The sequence below is a fragment of the Psittacula echo genome (assembly GCF_963264785.1).
Source record: "Psittacula echo genome assembly, chromosome: 1".
Classification (NCBI taxonomy): Eukaryota; Metazoa; Chordata; class Aves; order Psittaciformes; family Psittacidae; genus Psittacula; species Psittacula echo.
This window is the reverse complement of record NC_137735.1, coordinates 132,119,433-132,143,994: the sequence shown is the minus strand read 5'-3', so window position 1 is coordinate 132,143,994 and position 24,562 is coordinate 132,119,433. Positions and strand designations below refer to the sequence as shown.

General features: G+C 41.2%; 1 protein-coding gene across 1 annotated transcript in view; it reads right to left on the bottom strand.

Moving 5' to 3' along the window:
• The window catches only part of PCLO (piccolo presynaptic cytomatrix protein), a gene marked incomplete at both ends in the record, with an annotated part of 368,722 nt that extends 344,564 nt beyond the window's left edge, over window positions 1-24,158 (bottom strand). The window contains 3 exons of the mRNA XM_080625043.1: window positions 1,080-2,486; window positions 16,110-17,337; window positions 23,917-24,158. Of these exons, the coding sequence (XP_080481169.1) occupies window positions 1,080-2,486; window positions 16,110-17,337; window positions 23,917-24,158 (2,877 nt within the window). The remainder of the gene's footprint in view (window positions 1-1,079; window positions 2,487-16,109; window positions 17,338-23,916) is intronic.
• Window positions 24,159-24,562: the final 404 nt, after the last annotated feature.

Here is a 24,562-nt window from a genome sequence, read left to right as displayed (position 1 = left end):
AGACAACATAAGCAGTATTTTCCCTGCAACTTGGTATTTCTCCAAATGTTTGTTCTCCCCTTAAGGCAGAGACGTGATAAACTTTAACCCTGTGAACCATTTCTAATCTATTCTTTCAGATTTCAAAGACACGACTCTGACAGCTTCTTTCCTCCTGTGCTGCACAGACCAACCTACACATTTAAATTACTCACAAGTACTTTTAGGTGATCTGCTTCTGCTGAGTTGAACTTGCCAAATTGACAGGGCAAGTAAGATGCGCCTTTGTTAATCTAGCATAAAGTTTTCAATTCTTTTGGCAAAAAAAAAAATGTACAAGAAAGAAAGGAAGGAGGGTAAAAACACGGAATGTGAGGGAACTGTTAAAAGTTGCTTAATTCTTTAAATGTAAGTTGGCCCTACTGAATCTGCCTTGGACAGTCATAGAAAAAGCACTTTCAAACTCATACTCCATAATGAATGAAATGTCATTTTGAGCCTTACATTATTCGCATCAAAAACTTACATAGTTCACCACACGGGTATCACTAAAAGTTCAAGCTTCCTAATGGGTACATCAGCATGTGCAACAACTCCGGAGCCAGAATGAGATTAATGGAATAAATTAGGGATATATTTAACAGGAGGGAATAGGAATAATTAAGCATTAACCCCTTCCTTCATTCAATAATTGTCTGAATCGAGGGCACTGGTTAAAGAATCACACATTAACATATAATACTGAAGCACATGAAAAAGAACCTTATCCCGTGATAGACTGAAAGTACAGTAGTCTGCTGTATCACAGTAGCACTAATTGCAAAACAGTTGATAACTATAATTACCTGCTTTTGCCTCAAAAACCTAGCAACCACCTATACCAGACTCCCTTAACCTGCAGAAAGTTCATTGGATGTAGTTTCTAACTACTGACCAAGTTTCATTCAACAAAGATATTTAAAGCCCTCAGATGATGAAACATTCAAATCTTCAAATATTTCAAATTCATTAGCTAAAAATCAGCTACAGATTGGTCTCTACAGCACAGGGAGCCTGCGAGTAGGAACATGGGGTAAACACAGACTCCATCATCACCTTACCTCTGCTATATGTGGCATCGGGTTAAATCCACAGAGATTGCAGACAACTTTCTTGCACTCTGTACATGTATTAAAGTTGGGGGGATCCTTAGAACCAATATTTAGTCCAGTTTTACAAAGGGGACAAGACTCTTTAGGCTGGCTGGCTTTCTCCGGTTCCGACAGCCCAGCAGGTTTCTTCGCTTCAGCAGCCTGAGGCTTGCTATCTTTAGCCAAACCAGGTTTCTTTTCTAAATCAGACCCTTTCACTGCTAAACCACCATCCGCTTTTGATGGCTCTGGTTTTTCAGTCATAGGAGGTTTGGCTTCTTTCTTCAGAGGAACAGCTTTTGGAAGAGGCTGAGCCTGACCAGTCTCTTTGGGGGCTGCCTGAGAGGCTGGAGGCTGTGACGGAGGCTGAGGCTGTTTCACTGCAGGACCAGGTGGAGGGGGGGCTGATGTCTGAGACCCTGGCTGACCCGCTGTGGAGATTAAATTTGAGGCCTGGCTGAAGATGGAAGCTCCAAATCCAAAGAGTTTCCCAGTAACTGTTTCTTGTGGTGTTGTAGGCTGAGGCTTAGGGGCATCAGTGATGCCTCCCAGATTAAGGCTGAAACGCCTTGGCTGCTCTGGAGTTTTCTGAGGCGGCTGAGGTTGAGGTGACGGCTGGGCTGGCACTGGCTTGGGACCCGCCCCTGCCTGTGGTCCTCTGGGAGCTGGTTTGGTATCAGGCTTTGGGGATGGTTTTGTTTGTAACTTCTTGGGATCATCCTTTGCTTGTGTCGGCTCAGCAGGCTTTTGAGTTTTAGCATCTGGTCTAGCCCCAGGCTGAGAAGCAAGCTTGGGATCCGACTTCTGCCGAGACACTTGTGGAAGAGGTTTGGAATCTGGTTTGTCTCCAACTGGCTGTGTGTCCTGTGGCAGCTTGGCAAGCTCTGGCTTTGGGGCATCTACCACTTTCTGTTGAGCTGGTGGAGGTCTGGGACCTGCTGAATCCTGTTTCGGTCCCGGTGCTGCAGAAGTAGGCACAGTGTCTGCTGTGGGCTCCTGTATACTGGGTTGTTTTTGCTTATCTTCAGCCTGTGTTGGCTTGGCCTGATCAGACTTTGGAGTAGGATCTATTTGCTGGGAAGTTTCAGTTGGCTCGGCACGGGGTTGTTTTGATTTTACAGGGGGAGACCCAGCCAAAGAGGGTTGCTTTTTCTGTGGTAGGGGTTTCTTCGATTCTGCCAACTGAGAAGGATCAGGTTTTGCAGAAGCATCTTTCTTTTGAGCTGGCTGTGGCTGAGGAGATGGTTTAGCTGGTGAAGATGGAATGGGTGTCTTCTGTTTGGGTGGAGGTGGCTGTGGCCCAGGACCATGACCTGGTGCTAGGTCACCACCTAACGCTCTTTGCATCTGGCAGTTTAAACAGAGCCATTCATTAATCTGCAGAAAAATAAAATAAAAAAATAAAAGTATTATTAATAAGACAAAGTTAATAAAATCAACATAATAATAGCCTATTCTAGTGGTTGCAATGGTTTGTTGCAGTATTTCAGACCCATGTGTAAAAAGGGAGAAATATTACAACTGATACTGTTTTGCGGTTAACATGCCCAAACGATTTTTTCACTCTTCTCCACATTCCTGTCATTTGAGCTATCTCTGAGTCCATGCTTTTAATGACTTCACAGTCAGTTTACACACAGCTGAATATTGGAGGATTAAAAACCTAGCAGAATGAAAACACGCACTGGAATTTCACGGGACCCAGAAGTGATTCATTTACAGCAATGATTTGCCAGAATAAAGACAAATACTGCTAAAACAGTTTGCCACATCAAGTCTGCTGACAGAAAACAATAATCAGAATTAAAACACAGTAAATGCACAATTACCTTTAAGCATTCATCTATCAAGCTCTTCATATAGCTTATGGTTTTGATAATGGTTTAAATTACAGAGCATTGGCAGTAAACACGTATCCAATGAACTGGACACACAAGTGTGTTAATGGGCATCATACATTACACAGACTTATACTTTACCACTCATTTCAGAAGGCAAGTCTTCATCTGGAATCAGTGAGGAGCTTTGCCTAAGCCCTGATGGAGAGCCATAATCAAGTTTCCCAGCATTTTCCTTTGTTATTAAAAGATGATCCCAAGTTAATTACTGTACACCTGTACACAATGGACCCCTCGTTTCAGGAAGGGACAAGTAATGTATTTTCCTATGTTTCTCATCAATTTTATTACCTCACAACTGTAAAACATTTTTTTTTCTCCTTCCCAAGAAGTATTATGAGAGGGAAAATGTATTTTCTAATAAGACAAAAGAACACAATAATCCTAAGTGGTCATCCCTACCTTTGCTTTTGTAAAGCTTCACAGTCTGAGGATGGATCAAATAGGCTAAAGCAACATGTCATCAGGAGGCATCACACACTATTCTCCACATTTCTATTGCTAGCAGGAACCTTATAGGCAGCAAAAATGCCATTCAATGCGGTACAGAGCCCCATGGCCCTACACCTGCAAGTAGATACTACATGCAAATAAAGATTTTGTCTGTGTGATATCAATGTTTACTGCAAGAAAAGAACTCTGAGGTCACAGACTGGGGCAATGAATCCATAATCTTGATGTGCTTTGCCAGCTGGCCTTCTAGCAACAAAAATTAAAAGAGATGCAGCTCCTTACACAGTTATTCCAGCTATTCTGATAAACATGGTATATACACATTCTAGAGTGTGAGCTCGCTATTGCTAACAGTTTCACAAAGAGATGCTCAATTTTGGCCCCAACTGTAAGTTCACAGTAATCAAGTTACCATTCATAATAGCGCTGCTTTTAGCTCCCATTTTCAGCATTACTTCTTCAAATTGTTTAAACAATTCTCCAATCTACTTGCAACCCATATAGCAAATTATTTAAAAAATGAAGCCAACTGAAACAAAACCTGAAGATGTGTTTAAACTCTGAATTACGAAAGGAATTAAGTTCACAAGTGAACACAGGACCTGAGCAAAGATTAGATTTAGCTTAACGCCCATTTTGTTTGATTGCCGATCTGTACCGCTATAAGGCTTTTGTACAAGGGACAATTACTTACAATAAGTACATCTTAATTATGACACCTGGCTATAGATATTAGTAATCTAATTTAATTAGGTACATATTAATACCATTTCTGGGTGAATTCTTAAGGGTTTTCTAGAAGTTTTAAGTTTAATCAAAAACCAGACTTAAGACACATACTCCGAACACCCAACTCAGCTGTCTGGCTTTGGCAAAGTAACTAAGATTTCTTATATTAGGGAGGTGGGCTCCCTGCTATGGTGGAAAAAGATCCTGTGAGGAGCTTTTTAATAGGCCTAAGTGAGGAATGTCTTTTCCCACTAACAACAGAGCTTTAACAAGAGTTTTGGACAATGCACTTTCCACAGTGATTCACTGTTCCTGCTTCTTTTCCACTTGCTTCTTTTTCTTTTTTTAAATCAAAGTCCTGTACTCTAAATTTAGATAACCAGAAGAAACCATCACAGTTAGACGTGTATACCTGCTATCACTCAGCTTCCAGAAAATCTTACTCTAAGTTATTATGACACTCTTAATGCCCCAAACAAAGTAGCTCTAGGATTGGGTGGGACTACAAAGTAAGTAGTCTGAATAATTCTTATGTTTAAGGTGTCCAGATTCTGATTGCATTTATGAACATTTACACTTGTCTTCCACATGCAGCTGCTACAATCTGACTCTACTACGTAATTGGAGGCCAAAGAAAATTTGATTCTATACTACAGTTTTCAACATAATCTTGTGCTGAAGACAAAGCCTTAACTCTCAACTTTTATTTTTTCCTTACCATAAAAAGAAAAGAATTAACTTATATATAAACATATACACATATTCAGTATTAAACTGGAGCCTTTAAAACTAAAAATGAATTTGCTCCTCCTCCAGCTGAAATTCAAAATGGAAAATGCAGGAAGCTTTACTTCACTGTATTATTTTTTAAATCTTTCTGGTACAGACACAAAATGCTTGCCATGCATGTTAGTGGGAGGAATAAGTGCTAAAACCCTCAAGTCTTTATAGCTTACACACATCACCTTCAAATAAATACAGAACTCCATAAACTAGTTCTGTGATTGAAACTGCAGGAGTTCCAAATGAAGTGCACTACATGATGCAGTTCTGCATCAAAGACTGGCCTGTTTGTTCTACTGCAATTGCAGAGATTTTCCATTAACTTCAACAGGAGCAAGCTTCTGTTAAATACAGATGATCTTACACATTATTAGAGATGAAGTAGAACTTACTCCTGTTATAGATACCTAAAATACCAATGTTTGTATATTCCTAAAAGTCTTCCGTGATAGCAGTTCTATGACTTTCTAGTTTCTTTCTCCAGATTTCTCATATCTCTACCTAGAATAAAAAGGCAAAATTTTCCAGGGCAACATGTGAGCTTTTGCAGTTCCCATCTACTTGTAAAGGAGATTCTTCTTTGATGTTGAAGATCCCAAGCTGACTATTTTTACACTGGTAGATAGGGGTGGGAACTGGGTCTTATTTCTAGAAGAAACCCATATGTGATTTTCTTCATCCTGAGACCCATGCCGTTAAGTGCCATGACTAGGACTGTGAATTTGACAGATTTCATGCAGCATCTTTGTTCAGATTTCAGCTACTGAAGACAGAAAGTGCTATCTTGCTTTCTAACTCACTGATGTAGAAACTGTATGCCCTCATAACAACAAACAAGTATCAGAAGATATTTTACATATTCATCAAACACTACATCTTTAAAAAGCTTCATAAAGACACTGCTAGTTGGGAGCACCAAATGAATTTCTTCACACTGTTTTAGTAAGAACATCCATGGAGAACTATATTGAACAAAATGATAGCACCATGTCCCATAAGTCACCTTGCTTTATGCATTCATATCTGACAGCTGACTCCAAAAACAAATAAAAGCTACACTTCAGTTCTTTTATCCCAAACAAAGCCAACACACCTGAAGGAAATCTGAAGCCTGTTCCTTTCCTGAGAAGTGTTCAGATTCATTCTAACTACACAAACTCACCAAAAGCAATAGGAAAACTATCAGAGAGTGAGCGCTTGACTGGCATGATCAATTTCTATTCCTGAAGATGATGTAGGGGAGGAAGAGCATCCAGCTTGATTCTGTGACTCCAGGTGTACATGAGAAAGAAATTTTGACTTGCAGATTGAACATATTTCATTTAAAAATTACTGGCACACAATATGAAAGTAGCTTTTAGAAGCCATTTTAACAGTTCTTTTGCAGAACAGAGCCACATTCTAAGGCAGAGTCCCATTCTCTTTTAGACCAGTCATTTGGTGCTATAAAAAGGAACTTTAAGATATACATAAAATATTAACATCCCTTTACATTACCACAGAAATGTAAAGATTTATAGAGCCTTTACATTGCCATAGATATGTAAATGGACTTTGCTGAGATTGCTCAGAGCTGCCTCAAAGTTTTATTGGCAAAATCAGTTTCTAGTCTGAAAACGCATCAGCTTATTTAGTTCCTGACAATTTCAGAGAGGAGTGAGGAATCCAGAATTGGCTTTTAGCAGACACTCCTGCCAAGATTATGAGAGAAACTTGAAAAATAAAGCACTTCAGCTCATGATTTTATGCAGCTGTAGGGTGGCAGAGACAAGTGTGAGGGTGTAGGGTGCAAGAGTCCAGAAACTAGATCAGAAAATCCAGTTATGAACAAAAAACAACAACTACGATGGGACAAACTCAATTAGTATGCCGACACACAACTGTCGTTTTGTGTCTTCTAAAAGAAGGTCTTCTAAACAAGCCTGGGCAATAGTGAGACAAAGTTTTCCATCCTTCCCTGAGTAAGATCTCAACTATTCAAAGTAATTACACTGAAGCAAATGTTTAACTATTGTACATAGTATGCAACTGACGCTCATTTGACACAAATAGATCATCATTACAAAAGAAATATTTACCTCCCTTTCAGCTATCAAATGTAAAAGGCAACTGGGGTGTTTATCAAGGAACACTGACACAAGATGCTCATAAAAATGTTGTAGATTCTAGCCAGCAGCATGGTCCCCAGATATCCATACCACAAACCATTAGCAATGGTTACAAGCACTGTAGCTTGGTGGTAAACCAATGTTTGAGCAAACTTTTTAAATAGCCATTTCAAAAGACTGTTTTTAAATGTTACTTTGCTATTTTAAAACTACTAAAGAACATTGCTGGATGAATTATGTTATGCAGTTACCACTATCTTAAAACATACTCCACTGCTCTGTTTAAATTACTAATACAAAAAGCTGTAATTTGCATATGAACTATGAGTGTTTGGGGAACTGTTATTTTATAGCTTATATGATTATAAATCATAAAGCAAAATAGAAACATAATGTTTTGACTATTTTTTATCTTGAACACCACTATTTCAGAATATCTAAAAGTTAGTTTTTTACAGCCAAACGTGTTTAAGCTGCCTCATGCACAGGACAAGGAAGAAGATTTAAACACAGCTCAGTACACTGCATCATGCATCACTGCAACAAATGCCAAATGCTTTCATTAACTGCATCAGGATTTAATATACTACAATCACATGAAAGACTAACAAAAAATGTCACTGCAAATCAGGACAGCAGCAAAGAAAAGGTTAACAAAGCTCCTCTGTGCTGCATAGAGCACATCTTAATATCACTGTTAATATCACTGGGATTTGAACACGGATTATGCTGTCTGGTCAGAGAAGGGCTGGGCCATGCTTCCTGCCCAGTGATTACCCAGCAAACAGCATCTCCGCATCACATGGCCCAACATAGTAGTAAATTACAGTTGCTGAGCAACAGCAATAGTGGCGCAGATGGCTCACTGCAGTTGACATCTTTAGCTATGCAGATTAATTTATTATTTACTTGTGTTAAAAACTGGACAGGACAGTTTCCTCGGTAAATGAAAATACACTCCAACATATTGTAGAATATTGCCTAATTAAAACATTGAGAAACCATTTCCCATGCATAGGGGTTTGCTGCTTTCTACTTTCTGTCCCCTTCATGAAAACGGAAAGAAAAATCCACAGGGCATCAGTACTATTAATACATCTAATCCTAAGAGCAAAGCAGAAATGAAGGCACACAGCCTTCTTCTGAGAAAGAAGCACTGTAGGTATGTGATTAAGAATATTCCACAGACAATATTCTGTACTGCCATAGCCCTTCTATTTGAGAACCTTGACAATTTTCCCAAATGCCCATGTGGCATTTCCACATGGAAATTTAGGAACTTTATTAACTTCATTTCATCACAAAAATTGCAAAGAATCTCCATTTCCATGTAAATTGCAGTGTTGGTAACACTGGAACACCCCAAGTACCATCTAGACCAAAACAAATATTTCACACAGAAATATTTTAAACTCTGATCATTTTTAAAGGACAGCTAAACAAGGCCGGTTTGAATCTGTTCTCTGATCTGTTTGAACCCAGACTGAACTCCATCCTCTTTTACAGAGCATCTCTAACTTCACTGTGGCACAGTTATGAGTTGATATCTACATTAATACTTTGAGAAAGTTAAAAAAAAAAAAAAAGCTTTGTGTTTTGTTGGGTTTCTTTAAACCCATTTCTTTATAACTTATGATCATAACAGCTGATCATCAAATTTAAGTCCTTATATTTTTTCTACTTTGTTTTGCTTTACTTATATATTTAACCCTGAATATCCTCCCAGTCTAGGTTTACACAAGGCACACAGTTTCAAAGCTACTTTTCCTGGCATTAAAATGCTTAGATTTTGTGGCATGTCAGTATCCACAGTGATGGTAGTGTTATTTTTGTCTATGTGTCATTTCCAGTCCATGCTGCATTCTGGTCTTACGCACTACTACAAAACAGCAGGGTCTAGACTGTAAACCACAGGGGATATTTCAATTTGATCAATAGCCTCCTTTACTGTCATGTAATCAACAATGATTTAACAGAGTCATTTCTATTATTTTTACTGTAATTATAAGCAAAACTTGTGGAATCAACACAAGAATTACAGTCATCTTCATTATATGAATAGTATTTTAAATTATATATTCCTTTCCCTGTACAACCTAATAATAGTAACTGAAGAAAAATAATTCTTTTCTGAATGCTTAAATTCTCTTTAGTTACTAGGTGTGGCATGGCAGTTCATGCAGAAGGGCGTGCAGGAAGGGCACTGGGGTCCTGCCAACTTGACCAGGGAGCAATGGGATCCACCAGGAAGAAAGCCATGGCCTCAGGCTCTGCACCCATCACAACAGACTCAGCTGCCCTGCTCTCTCTCCACCCAGCTGAACACAGAGACTTAAGGGGCAGGAGGCAATGGGGACAGGTCCCTGCCTGGTACAGCACACACATCTCCTCTGTGACTGCCCCACCCTCCCAAGTGAGTCACACACAATAGGTGTGAAACTCTGTAAATGGAAGTGAACAGTGACGAGGACTGTTCATCTGGCATGGAGATGTTGCTGAGATTAAATCAGCCTACACCCTGCATTAAGACTGCTTCCATAAACTAAAAAAAGACAGGTCCTTGTCCCTTCTGAACAGAAAAGAAGGCCCAATAAGCAGAAAAGACACACTTCTTGGGGAAGTCTGCTATATCTCTGGAGCCTGGGTTAAAGATGTGAACAGAAAGATTCCTACCCTGGTATAGCCCTCATATTATTATCATTATTGATTTTTTAGGTAGGAAGCAAAGAAGTTGAAACAAGAAGTCTGAGGGCAATCAAGGAAGACTTCAGGGCCTTGAGATGACTGGGTAGGGGAGCACAAGCAGCATTCTCCTCTATCCTTCAAGTTACAGGGAACAATGAGGGATGAAACAGGAAATCCAACAGATCAATACCTGGCTCCGAACCTGGTGTCACCAGCAGAATTTTGGGGGTTTTGATCACGTGTCAGTTTACACAACACCAGAGATGCTAGCAACAGAGAGGTACACCTGTCTCAAAGGGGAGAAAGGATCTTTGTGTAGGAGTTATCAGGGCTGACTGAAAGAACTTTAAACTAGTTTTGTAGGGATAAAGAGATAAAACCAGGCACGCTAGAGATAAGCCTAGGGGTAGCATGCCAATGTTTGTGAGTGCGCTAGCGAGGGCCTTCGGTCTATTGTCTCAGTTGGAGGCACAGGATGAAGATCCATGAGGCAGCAAAGATGCAGCAGGAAAATTATGATTTAGCATGGAAACATAGACAGATGACTCGCACAACTAGAGTGCTGCAAAAGGTCATGATAAACTCTTCGAAAGGGACAGGCAAGGAAGAAGAGGCAGTGGGGTAGCCCTGTATGTTTGGAAACAGAGAAGACCTTGTGGGTGATGCAATGGTTGGGGCTGTCTTGGGCACAGCAATCATGAAATTACAGAGATTTTGATTCATGCAGAACTAAGAAAGAGGGGCAGCAGAACTGCTACCTTGGACTTCCAGAGGGCAGACTTTGGCCTTTTTAGAAGCCTGGTTGACTCCCTTGGGGGTCAGTCCTGAAGGGCAAAGGAGCTCAGGAAGGTTGGACACTCTTCAAGAAAGAAATCTTAAAGGTGTGGGAGCAGCCCATCCCTATGGGCTGGAGGACAAGCTGGCAGGGAAGAAGACTGGCGCAGCTGAACAGAGAGCTTTTGTCAGAACTCAGGGGAAAAATAAGAGAGTTTATGACGTTTGGAAGAAGGGGCAAGCAACTCAGGAAGAATACAAAGATGTCGTGAGGTTATGCAGGGAGAAAATAAGAAGAGCCCAGCTAGAACTTAACCCGGCCACTGCCTTAAAAGACAATAAAAAATGTTTCTATGAATGCATTAGCATCAAAAGGAGGGCTAAGAAAAATCTCCATCTTTTATTGAATGTGCGGGGAAATACAGTGATAGATGATGAGGAAAAAATTCCAACAACAAAAAACATGTATTATCAGATTGGGTTTAGGATTAAATCAACTCTGATACAGACATGTTGCTTCAGAAACAGTCAGAACCAATAAAATATTCTTTAGAACTCACTTTGCTTCCATCCAGAAGAGCTTCTGGCAAGTAAACAAATCCTGCATCAATATACATAACTTCACACTATTTGAATGTGCAACTTGTGGCAAGTATTTCAGTAAAAAATTATACCTGGCTCCAAGACTGATCTTAAATGGTCTCTCAAAGGCTTAATGAAACTGTAGATAACATATGGATTAACACTGATAAAATGCATGAAAAATAAGCCCTCCTAAAAACTACCTAGAAGACAGGCATCCACATATGCACACATATCATCAAGGGTGGCCTCATGGAACTGAGTCACATACTGCCAAGTTTCTAATATTAACAGCTTTAATACTCCACTTGATCATCAACTTTAGAGATGGCCATCATAAAGAATGTAATGATGAAGAACGTTAAACCCTTGTGTCTGTGTTGTATGTATTTTCCAATAACTAGTTCAGAGGGGAAGAAAATTTCCTCCAGCTATCAAGCATATACACCAATCATTTAGATTTAACTATAGCAGCTCATGTTTTTTCCTTAGCTTTACCAAAAACTATACGAAAGTGTTTATCAAAATGCATAGTCCCTCAGATGTTTTTGCTCATTTTCAGAAAGTCTACTCCTACTCAAACGTTGTAGAGTTGAATCTTTTTTGGGGAAGTGCTGATTTCTGTCGTTAACTGCTCATGGGAGTGGTTTTGGCAACATTTTGAAGAAGTGAGAAAAATAAATCACCAGGTAATAAAATAAATACACACCTGCTACAAGGTTCTGACGTACATGAAAGGAAAAGGGAACAAAGTACCAATCATCAAACCTGTTTATATAATTTTTCCATTACTTTATGCAACTGTTGCTAGGCAGTCATGTGCCATGGTGATGAGTGGAGTGTGAATACCTAGACAGATTAGAGAGACATATGTTACCGAACACGTAATGTATGGTGTGCTTTCTCTCTAGACTGCTGTACAAAACCAAGATACCAACTATCCCTTTTCCCCAAGGGGACTGCAGTGTCAGATCATTCAGAGAAATAGTTAAGGGGTCTGACCTTGCAGCAATACAGGTATCACTTTCTGCTCTTAGTTACACAGCTCTCTCACTAGAGTTAAAACAGGCAGAATGCATGTACTACTGCATTTTAAATAGAGGTTTAAATTAAAAGAATGACTAAAAATTTTCAAAATCAGCAATTTTATAATAGTTTTACAATTCATGCAATCTACTTCTTGAGCCAGTTTGTAAACCCTGTTGTATTCTTTCCAGAATCAGCTAGAAATATAGAATATAAAAATTTAGAAATATCTATATTGCAAAAGAAATTCACTCAGTTATTAAGACTGAGCTATCCTGTAAGAAGCTTGTAGAAGAGTATCTTAAGAAGGTAGTTCAAGCAGCTGTACAGGGGAAAGTGTTAGAGAACAACAGGAGTACAAATTCATTTCTAAATAAATGCCTTTCCCTTTCCCCACATCCAATTTCAAATTATTGCTTTCCAACTGGTAATGTTTTCTAACATAAGCAATAAAAACAGTGGCTATAACAGGCACAGGAAAAGCGCAACACAGAATCACAAAACTTGGCAAAAAGAACTGCAGAAAAAGTCAAAGGATAGCAACAAGAGGTGAAGATACAGTCACTAAGTACATGGGTGAGAGATGAAGACTTTTAGTCAATAGCACTTCTGAAGAAACTAAATAAGAGAAGCCAAAAGAAAAACCTTGCACCAGCTGAGACACAATCTATGGTTTTCATGTCAGAAAGGAAGAAATGTATAAACTATTGCAAAGGAGGAATCAAAAACTTTTGTTAACAGTCTAAACATTGAAAAAAAAGGGAAATTAGAAAGAAAGTTTGATAATAACCCAAGTGGGAAGCTTTGTAGCCAAAATAAGCAAAATTTCCACATGTGCCAGAGCAGGTTCTATTACTTTGCTCCAACTGTTCAGTAATAGTCAGATGTGATTTTCATCGCACTTCACTGCAGACTGGAGCAGGACACCCACAATGAAGTTTCAGCAAGACAGCTGGTGGTGTAAAGCTGAGAAAATGAGAAAAGTCTGAGTGGGAGTCAGGAGATTGGAACTAATAGCTGAATAAATTAGCCGTCCAATACCTTCATTTACTGAAATGATTTCATTGTGAAATAAATGCATATCCTGTGTTTATTTCACTGTGTAATATGAAATTCAAATCTGCTTTTACATATGTATGCAATCAGTTAGTCTTAAATGCAGCTGTATTTATTGTCTTAAAGTCCTGAATTTCACACTTTTTGAAGAGTACCCCCTTCAAAAACTCGTATTTATTCACAGAATTGCCAAATACTTTGAGATCTTCTTACATAAACTCTCTCTCTCTCCCCTAAAATCCATTTCATGTGAACATACTAAAGTTGCTGACCATTTCTATGGCAAATATGAAGTTTTTAAGAGGATAAACTTGGAGCTCCATGAGATTCCAAGAGTACACTATGGAAATAAACAACTCAGCAATCACAAATTTTGGTCTAAAAACATTCTGTCAGAACTTGAAGGCAAAGTTTTCTTACAAAGTTCCTCTTTGACTCTAAAAATCAATGCATCACCATCTTGCCTGTTATACATAAATATATAAATATATCTCTTTTCTTACCCAAAATTGTCTACAATGAGATGCCTTATGACCTTTCCTCATGTAGGCCCAGATAATATAGACTTTCAGCAATGCTCTAAAATTGCTGCACACGGCTGTTCAAGTCCAAGCATTAATGCCAACTATTTCCACACTTAATTTCCCTATACTCAAACAAGAGAGTACACCCCTACATGACACAATGTGCTACCAACGTTTACTACAATTAGTCTTTCAGGTTTAAATTTGCAATTTTAACAACAAATCAATAAATAATATAATCGCTGGGCGCACAAAGTGTGCTGGTTTTTTACCAGATACCCACTAATAAGCATCCATACTCGCAAGAAACCTAACTGCTAGCAGTGTTCTTAAATCACTATGGTACCAATGCATGTTAGGTTTCTGTCTTTGGAAATACTCAAAATTGGCTATGAGCAACCTGCTTTAAGTAACCTTGCTTTGAGCAGAAGGCTGGACTACCAGATCTCCAGAGGACACTTCCAGCCTCAGTGATTCTTTGATTCAATTTTAAACATACGGATATTATTTGTCATGTTCAAAATATAGTAGCAGTCTGCACTTCTTCCTAACAGCATCTCTGATCAGCTAAACAAATACCAAAACAAGACAAAAATAAGCTTCTCAAATACCCTTTCTGGCTATTTTATCACTATTTAGTCCTCAGTGCCAAGTCTGCTGTGCTTGAATTTCTATAAATTGATAAAAGTGTTGGTACTGAAAACAAACTCAAACTACACTGCAAATTTAAAATTAACATATTAGGACATATGAGAAGCTGCTCAAAGAACAAGAGATTAGATATTCATATGAAGTCTTATTCCCACACAGAGCAAGTAAAGTATAAGCACATAGAATCATAGAATCACAGAATCACAGAATAGTTAGGGTTGGAAAGGACCTTAAGGTCAACTAGTTCCAAACCCCCTGCCATGGGCAGGGACACATCACACTAAACCATGCCACACAAGGCTCTGTACAAACTGGCTTTGAACAATGCCAGGGATGGAGCATTGACAACTTTCCCTGGGCAACCCATTCCAGTGCCTCACCACCCTAACAGTAAAGAACTTCTTCTTTATATCCAACCTAAACTTCCCGTTTAAGTTTGAACTCCTTGCCCTGTCACTACAGTCCCTAATGAAGAGTCCATCCCCAGCATCCTTCTAGGCCCCCGTTTAAGTTTGAACTCATTACCCCTTGCCCTGTCACTACAGTCCCTAATGAAGAGTCCAGCCCCAGCATCCTTCTAGGCCCCCTTCAGATACTGGAAGGCTGCTATGAGGTCTCCACGCAGCCTTCTCTTCTCCAGGCTGAACAGCCCCAACTTTCTCAGCCTGTCTTCATACGGGAGGTGCTTCAGTCCCCTGATCATCCTCGCGGCCCTCCTCTGGACTTGTTCCAACAGTTCCATGTCCTTTTTATGTTGAGGACACCAGAACTGCACACAATACTCCAAGTGAGGTCTCACGAGAGCAGAGTAGAGGGGCAGGATCACCTCCTTCGACCTGCTGGTCACGCTCCTTTTCATGCAGCCCAGGATACAGTTGGCTTTCTGGGCTGCGAGCACATACTGAAGCCAGCTCATGTTCATTTTCTCATCAACCAACACCCCCAAGTCCTCCTCTGCAGGGATGCTCTGAATCTCTTCTCTGCCTGACCTGTAGCTGTGCCTGGGATTGCTCCAACTCAGGAGTAGGACCTTGCACTTGTCATGGTTAAACTTCATAAGGTTGGCATCAGCCCACATAAATTAAGCTATCACAAACACCAGGTTAATGAAGTTCATTTGAAGTCTTAATACTTCCTATGCCATTTCTACATTATATAATTACAGTAGGAATGGTGATCAAGGTTAGAGATAGTCCACAGAGATCTGTTTCACAGCATCCCACAAGAATGAAATAACCTGAGTATCACCAAGTCAAAACACATGACTCAGCCTTTCAGCTAATGAACACTGACATAGTTACAAAGCAAATACACCACAGCATCCTTTTCCAAAACGCACACTGGGGCTGTGAAAAGTCGTCTTATAGCAGCAAATTTTATTTATTTATAGACATATTAGCACATGACTACTGTGGCCAAATTATAAACATAGCCAGTGAGTGCTTAAAATCAAGAAAAATGGCAAACAAGTCACGTTGGGGCTCCTCCTCTTTTTATATGAGAACACATTTCTAAACACTGTGCAGAGAACCATTACCTCCTTTTCCTCATAATTTCACACTCTTTTCCCCATAAGCAGCTTTCCCAAATAGCATGATTTTTGTTCACTGAACTTGTTAAGGCCTTAAATGATCATGACGATAAAGACTGTAACACAACTGATGTTTCAGCATAACAAAGGTAAACCTAATCTTTGCTGTGGTAGCGAACATCAGTTTAAAAACTACTCACCTCTGTTATATGAGGATTGGGATTGAATCCACACAGGCTGCAGACTACAGTATGACACTGTGTGCACGTGTTGTAATTGGCCTTTTCTGGAGCATGCAGCAGCAGTTCAGTAGTTGTGCAAAGAGGACAGAAGGTTTTCTTTGGGGTGGACTCAGTAGGTTGGGTTGGACCAGCTTGCTTTTGCTGCAAGGGCTTTTCAGGCCCTGGTTGCTGGCTTGGTGGTTTTGTAGGTCCTGGCTGTTGTGCCAGGGGCTTTGTGGCCCCTGCAGGCTGAGAAGATGGTTTTGCTGGCCCTGCCTGTGGTGGCACTTGTTTTACAAGTCCTGTTTGCTGCGGAGGTGGCTTCCCAGGTCCAGGCTGGTATGGTTGTTTTGCAGGTGCTGTCTGCTGAACAGATGGCTTTTCAGGTCCAGGTTGTTGAGAAGGCTGCTTTGGAGGCCCTGCTTGCTGTGAAGATGGCTTTACAGGACCCCCTTGTCGTGCCGGCTGCTGAGGTGGTTGTTTTACAGGTCCTGCCTGCTGTGATGATGGTTTTGTGGGAGGTGGTGCTTGGGATGACGGTCTAACATTGTCTGTTTGCTGTGGTGATGGTTTTGTTGGGCCTGAAGTTTTTGCAGACAGTTGTTGTTGAGTGGGCTTCGATGGTTCTGACTGCTGGGGCTGAGATTTTTGTGGTCCTCGTGGCTGGAGTGATTGTCTCACTTGTTCTACTTTTGAGTCTGCCGGGTGACCAGGGCCTGGTCTCTGAACTTGCTTTGGTTCCCCAGGCACTGGTTTGGAAGTATCAGTTTGCTGGGTAGTAGGTCTGGCAGGTCCTTGTTGTTGAACAGCTGGCTTTGGAGACTGCTGTTGAGCTGAATGTTTTGCAAGACCCCTCTGCTCCTCAGGTTTCCCTTGCTCTTTTGGGGTAACTTTTTGTTTCCTACTGGCTTCTTGGGCAGCATCTGAATCTGATATCAATTCAAAAGGATTGAATTTGTTCACAACTGAAGTGACTGCACTCAGTGGATTGGCTTCTGAAAGAAAACTGGGCATCATACTTGGCTTCTGATCTTCTTTAAAATCAGTCCTGGACTTTGACTCCCTTAGGCTAATAGAAGAAGGGCTCCGTCCAGGTGCCCATTGTTCTGTCTTCAGCACATCCACTGTTCTGCTTTTACTTAAACTTGGTGGTCCTGGATCTGGAGGCTTACCTAGTTGCCTGGGTCTTGTATCAAGCTCAGGATGTCTGCAGACAGAAAATGAAATCAAATTAAAACAATGCACAGTACAATAGTACTAGAAAAATGAGATAAAATAAGATGCATTTGTGACCCTGGAAGCGCTCTGGTCACACTGTGAAGCCTCCTGGGTGTTTGCAAGAGCAAGGCTTATAACATAAGGTGCATGTAAAAAGTATTTAAATGAAAATTATTGCTCTTTAAAGCCTTATACCAGTACTCAGGCGTAGGCTGATTTATTATTAGGAAATAATCTGATAAAACAACTAATTTTCTTTTCAGAAATACAAAGAACACAAAGCTACAACTGCTTGTTTCACCTAAATCCAAACGACTAACTCTCCGCTCTACCCCTTGGGATGCAAACATAAAGAAGATTGAAAGAAACAGAGGTATCAGAAAATTAGCAGACCAAAGCACAGCCATACAAGAAAAACACTACACAATACAAAATGTTTACGTACTTCTGTTTTGGCTACTTGTACAAAATTTGTATATATTTACAATTCAATATGCAGCAAAGATTTAAACTCCTAAAATACAGGTATGTTAAGGAGTATATACTTCTTTTTAAACACATTTCTTTTCAACACATCCACTCACAAATAAGAATTTTCAGTCAGAAAACCCAGATGCCAGTTCACAGAATTAGCAGTAAAGATTTTTTTCTTTTTAAATAGAACTACTATAGAGCTTTCTCTCAGCATCATCCCAACAATTCACATTGCCCAGCAATAAAATCTCCCATTACACAGGGGTTTTTCTAAATATTCCAACAATAACATTTTGTTGCATTTTCATATAGAAGAAAACAAAACTAAGAATTTAGGAACCACAATCAAGATCATGCCTTCAGATGTGGCATAATATTCTACTTGTTACTGTACTTGGCTGCAGCTGAAGGAAATAATATTGTATTCAACACTATTGCATTGTAGTAAAATATTCTATTCAGTGCTACCACTGTGCTTTTGCTGGAAGATACGATGTTCTCTTCAGTGCAACTACAGTGTTGCAAATATAAAATTGTCAGCTTTCACTTTGAGAGATCCAGTAAACTGATCTTGTTTTTTCAGACATGACAGTGCTTTTTGGACATTCATGAGCAAAATCATAGAATCACAGAATAGTTAGGGTTGGAAAGGACCTTAAGATCATCAAATTCCAACCCCCTGCCATGAGCAGGGACACCTCACACCACTCAATGCCACCCAAGGCTCTGTCCAACCTGGCCTTGAACAATGCCAGGGATGGAGCATTCACAGCCTCTCTGGGCAACCCATTCCAGTGCCTCACCACCCTTACAGCAAAGAACTTCTTCCTTATATCCAATCTAAACTTCCTCTGTTTAAGTTTGAACCCATTACCCCTTGTCCTGTCACTATAGTCCCTCCCCAGCATCCCTATAGCTCCCCTTCAGATACTGGAAGGCTGCTATGAGGTCTCCACGCAGCCTTCTCTTCTCCAGGCTGAACAGCCCCAACTTTCTCAGCCCGTCTCCATACGGGAGGTGCTCCAGTCCCCTGACCAACCTTGTGGCCCTCCTCTGGACTTGTTCCAACAGTTCCATGTCTTTCTTATGTTGAGGACACCAGAACTGCACACAATACTCCAAGTGAGGTCTCATGAGAGCAGAGTAGAGGGGCAGGATCATCTCCTTCGACCTGCTGGTCACTCTCCTTTTGATGCAGCCCAGGATATGGTTGGCTTTCTGGGCTGCGAGCGCACACTGAAGCCGGCTCATGTTCATTTTCTCGTCAACCAACACCCCCAAGTCCTTCTCTGCAGGGATGCTCTGAATCTCTTCTCTGCCCGACCTGTAGCTGTGCCTGCGATTGCTCCGACCCAGGTGTAGGACCTTGCACTTGGCATGGTTCAACTTCATAAGGTTGGCATCAGCCCACATCACAAGTGTGTCGAGGTCCCTCTGGATGGAATCCTTTACCCCCGCGTATCAACCGAACCACACAGCTTGGTGTCATCGGCAAACTTGCTGAGGCCAAACTATTTCCAGCCTTCCATAACTCCAGTTATCCTTGCCCATTCTTGTAAAATTATTGGCTGTAACACTGGCACCTTATTGTGCAACCCAGTGTGAGTAGGTGTGTTTCCACTGGCATCAGTGAACATTGATTAACTCATTATTCATAACGAAGATAATACAGAAAAGCCCAATGACAATCAAATTCCTTCAAATATTCAGCATTTTTACTTGTTAAAAAGAACAGGTTTACACTCTTGTTAGTGACTAGGTAGGTCTACCTGCAGTTCTGTTTCACGTTATTTAGATAAGCACTCCCAAGTTTATCTCAAGAGGTACGGCATGCTAAGTGAAATCATTTCAACCATTCTATTAGTGGCAGTCTGGTACACTTCCAGCATTCATGTTTACAGATGTTCAAAATGTTAGAAAGCTTCACTCAACAATGCTGAGTGACAAGGGAAAAAAAGAAAAGGATCAATGGTACTACTGAAACTCAGTTCAGGAAACTGGGTATCATGCCCAAACCTTAAAGTATGAAGGTACAAAAAAGCAAAAAAGGCAAACAAACAAAAACCTCCAGAACTAAACCTAGTTTTAGAAACTGAACTTGGACATTAACACAAATAAGTATGGATATAATGTCAATCCCTACTGGAATATAGTTCTCCTCCAGCTTTCATTTTCATCAAAATAATGTGCTCCTTAAACTTCCACCTGATCAGATCTCAGGACTTGGAATGAGGTTAAACCCCATGAATCTAAGAAATAAACCCAGATGATTCTGGAAGGTCGCTTGTGTACTGTCTTGCCTTTATATATAACAATGTTTCTAAGCAATGGATATAGAGCATGGTTAACTAGTAGAAGAAAAGGCCTTGAAATAAGAAGCTTCTTGAAAAATATTACCTCTGTCAAAAGCCAGGACTTTCTCTATTTAGTTTTAGGCAGCTGGAAGTTGAAGCTTTCTTTTCTAGAACTATTTTGCACCCAGCTACAGACTAACACTGAACAATTTTAATTAATCTGGACAATCAGAAATCCTCAATTAAAAAGAAAAATCTTTTTTTTTTTTACAATAATTCTCTTATTTTTAAAACTTTTGAATCATTAAAAAAAAAAACAACCCAATACCCAAAACAACATTGTCCTTAAGTCTTCAGACCCAACAAGCTCAATCATTTAGTCCTCCCCCTGCTAATACTTTACTTCATGCTGCTATGTTGCTTCTCACTTAGGCCTTGAATCACAGTACTCATCTTTATTCATTTACATGAATATTAGAGCCAAATCAAAGCTTACTTTGGAGTCAAGGGGAGATTTCACAAAAAGACTAGTGCTTGAATGCCATAGCTATAAAAACCTATTTAAAAAGGCATGTCTTTTTCCCATTCATCAGGACAGTATTAAAGAGAAGTGCAATGAATACTATGTGACTCTAGGACAGTTAGATCTTTTCTTATCTACAGACAAAGTGGGTATAAACTTACGCATACCCCTAGTGGGTAATTCATTTCTTTTTAAGTCAATAGAGTGATAGCATTAACAAAAATTCATATTGCTTCTGGAAAAAAACACCATAATCATACTTTAGAAGTGTGACACTCAGGAAGACTTCTGAGCATTTCCTCTCAAAATGTAGAAATTTTTTTCGTTAATGTCTATTGTGACCAACTTAACGAACTGAAAAAAACCAAACAAAACCAACCAGCTGCATTAGATGGTTCATATATACAGTTTGGTCATCTAATCCTTTCAGATGATGTGGAACAATTCCTCAGCAAGTGGACATTGACACAGTTACAGAGTCATTCAATGAAGCTACAACAACTGGAACTTGCTTACAAATTGACTGTGTATGTTTCAGCTAAACTTCCTAACCACGGGTTTTCTGAAAACAAGTAACTGAAACAGGACAGAAAGATTTCCACAAGTGCTAAGCATCCCAAACGGTGACCAGGACGTAGAGAGTAAAGTGCTCAAAGGAAAAAAAAAAAAAAAAAAAAAAAAAAAAAACCCACACTAAAATGCATATTTGATTTAGGCAATTCACTTTAGGTGTTCCAGATCTAAATGCTTATATTAAAATTCATAATAAATATTAATTGCATCTACTTAGTTATTGCATTTTTTAAGACTTAAAAGCTCAAAGCCTATAGAAGTCCTAGAAACTACAGCATGCATTTCATGGTGGTAAACATGCAAGTACGTTTCCTGGTACATATATTACTTACTATTAAAAACTCTGTAGTTGCAAAAACTTACATCAGGATATCACCAGTCGTAAGGAATTTGTCCATTTTAAGACTTGGGTTACTTAGTTGGGCAATGAAAGCATTGAGAACAGGAGATAACTATTAGTCTCTCAGGTAAGACTGGATAATAGCTCATATTATAATGGACATCAGAGTGGAAAAAATCCAGTTAAAAAATACCTAACAGACAGTGCAATAGTAACACAGTCATAACACAGGGCTATATAAACTGGAAGCCAGAATTCCTCTTTCAGTCACTGTTTCTGTCATTTAACATTTGGACCAGCATAACCCACTGCTGTAAGCAACAGTTGTAGAGCATCAGTTAAGAGATATTTTCCACATCTGATTTTTTTTGGCCACAAAAACTGAAAAAAGAAACCAACCTGAAGCTAAAGAACCTGAGTCTCAGCAAGCTAGTTCTTCATTTAAGTTAAAGCCTGGAAGTGGCTGATACTTGGTTCTCAGAAGAGTCTTAGTCAAAAGGTTTGGATCAGGTTCTTAATTATTCCCATCATTCTTGGTAGATCTCAATAGCAGAGAGAGGCACGAAGGAGGAACAAGTAAAGCCACAACAGAAGAGCAGAGACAAGTAGTAACCTCATTACAGTGACAGGCACAGAGATGTTATGATGCTACAACCCTGCAAAAGAAACTAGTTTCCTGGTTACTGCACTGAATGCTAAAATGTCAACTTTGGCTAAAAGTTAAAAGGCTGTAATTGACAAATATAGACTGCCTTTACTTTAAATGGAGAGTGTTAAGTATGGCACACTAACAAGATCAAAGTAGTTTCTCATATCCTAAGTGTGTTTGTAGGAAAGCAGACCTATATAAATGCAGAAAGATTCACATTGCAATGAGTTTAGCCTATTCTAACATCTTCCCAGGACATCTATCTATCTCATATTTTTCTGGAATATTAGCATGAAACAATAAACTTTCAAAGTCTTTGCCCACTGACTGTCATACAAAAGGGAATTTTGAGTTTAGTTTCACAGAATTAAGCAGCAAGATTTATTTTTTTCTTTCCATTAACATCTATAGAAGCTAGGTAGAGCCCTCAACTGAAAGGAAAATTATATTACACATACAGTATTAATACCTGTTTAATAATTATGCAAGACATAAAATAGGAAGACTTGAATCCCAGTTTTAAAAAATGGAGACCATCATCTCAGGTATAATCCCAATGGCTTCAGTAGTTTGCCCATTGATGAATTTGGTCCCACCCTCCTTGCTTCTCTTCTATAACTCACTTATAAAAACCCGGTATTATATAAAGTCAGCATGCATTCATCTTGGGTGAGGTCCATACACAAGAACAGTGTTGAACGGTAGGCCGAGGAGGCTCCTTTCGACATTCTCCTAGACAAGCAACTCACATAGCCCCGGAGATGGAAGCGGGGAACGGCTGGGGATCACCCGCTCCAGCACCATGGACAGAAGAAGAGCGGCCGATTCAGCACAGAGGACAGGGCCGGGGGGGGGGGGCAGGGCGGGCGGTGGCACCGCGGAAACCCCGACCCGGGCCGGGCCGGGCCGAGGAACGGGCTTGTTGCACGCCGGGCAGCGTATCCGCCAAGAGGCAAGTAAAGAAAGGGGAAGGGAATAACCCTAGCCATCGCAGATGCACAACGAGCTAAGGCCATCACTATCGAGAATACTGAATCTCGTAGGAATCAATTTAATATTTCGCCTCTTTCCCCTTTCAACAAAAAAGGTAAAAAAAGAAAAAATCAAGAAGAAAAATACTGGGGGGAAAAAGACTGAAACAGAGCTACTCAATCCATGCCTATTTAATGAAACCAAATGACAGTTGTAGAGGTTAAGAACTGGCAGAGTAACGGCTAGCAAATACATTATGCTCAAAAGCTGTCAAAGATTCAGCAAGAAGATCTCTCCAGGAAGACAAGCTTACAGAACCCACCAGCCCCGGGGAGAGCTTCCCTGACTACTACCTGAGCTGCAGGGCACTCCACAGGCACACACACACAGTAAACCGATATGATGTCTGCAAATCTCTCCCCTCCCTAGACACAGAAGCTACCCGTGTTCCGGATCGGTGTGAAGGGAGGGAAAGGGAAAGGGTACAGCCCGCTGGAACCGAGGGCCGCTGGTATTATTAGAAACCACCGGAGTGGGAAAAGCTGGAGAGCGCGGGCTCCGTCCCAGTGTCCGCACTCGCGCAGCCGCCCCCTTCCCTCCCGCAGCCAGTGGAACGCAACGCCCGCTGCCGGTGCAGCGGGCCCTGATCGTGCCGCGTCTCGCCCCCCGCCCCACCGCGAAAGGACGGAGAAGGAGGGAGGGAGAGAGGGAGGAGTGGGAGAAGGGAGAATTTCCGTGCGTGCCTTTGCATGGGAGGCGGCTCCGCGGCGGCGAGGTTCCCTCTGGGCAGCCCCTGCGCCCTTGACATGACAGCGGCGATCTGCCTCCTTTCCTCCTCGCTCAGCTGGCTCAGGTCCGCCTCCACTCCGGCCGGTACCAGGCTCTCCAAAGGCGCCGTGGGGCCGCCGCCATCCCCGGCTGCCGCCGCCCCTTCGGGGAAGGAGCCCAGCCCTTCGCCTCCTTCCAGGCTCGCCTCATTGCCCATGGCCGCCGCAGCTCCCCGCTCGCCGCCTCTCCCTTCGGGTGCAGCCCGGGCGGGAAGCGCCGCTCTCGGAGCTCAGCCCCGCTCCTCGGCGGGCGCTCAGTGCTCCGTGGCCACCGCCAACACCACCACGGCGCCGCACGACGGCAGCGGCAGGGCCGGGACCGGTCTCACTGGCTGCTGCCGGGCACAAGCGGCGGCGCCGCCGCCAACCGCCCGCCGCGCCGCGCTCCGCCACCCCGCGCAGCGCATGCTCGGGGCTGGCGGAGAGAGGGACTCCCCCGCGGCCCCCAGCCCCGGCAATTAAAGGCACCGCGCACAACCCGCGTCCGCGGAAGAGCGGTGGTCTCGGTGGGCTCACACTATGCAGCACGTACTGAGCAGGGCGCATCTGGAGGATACCCACC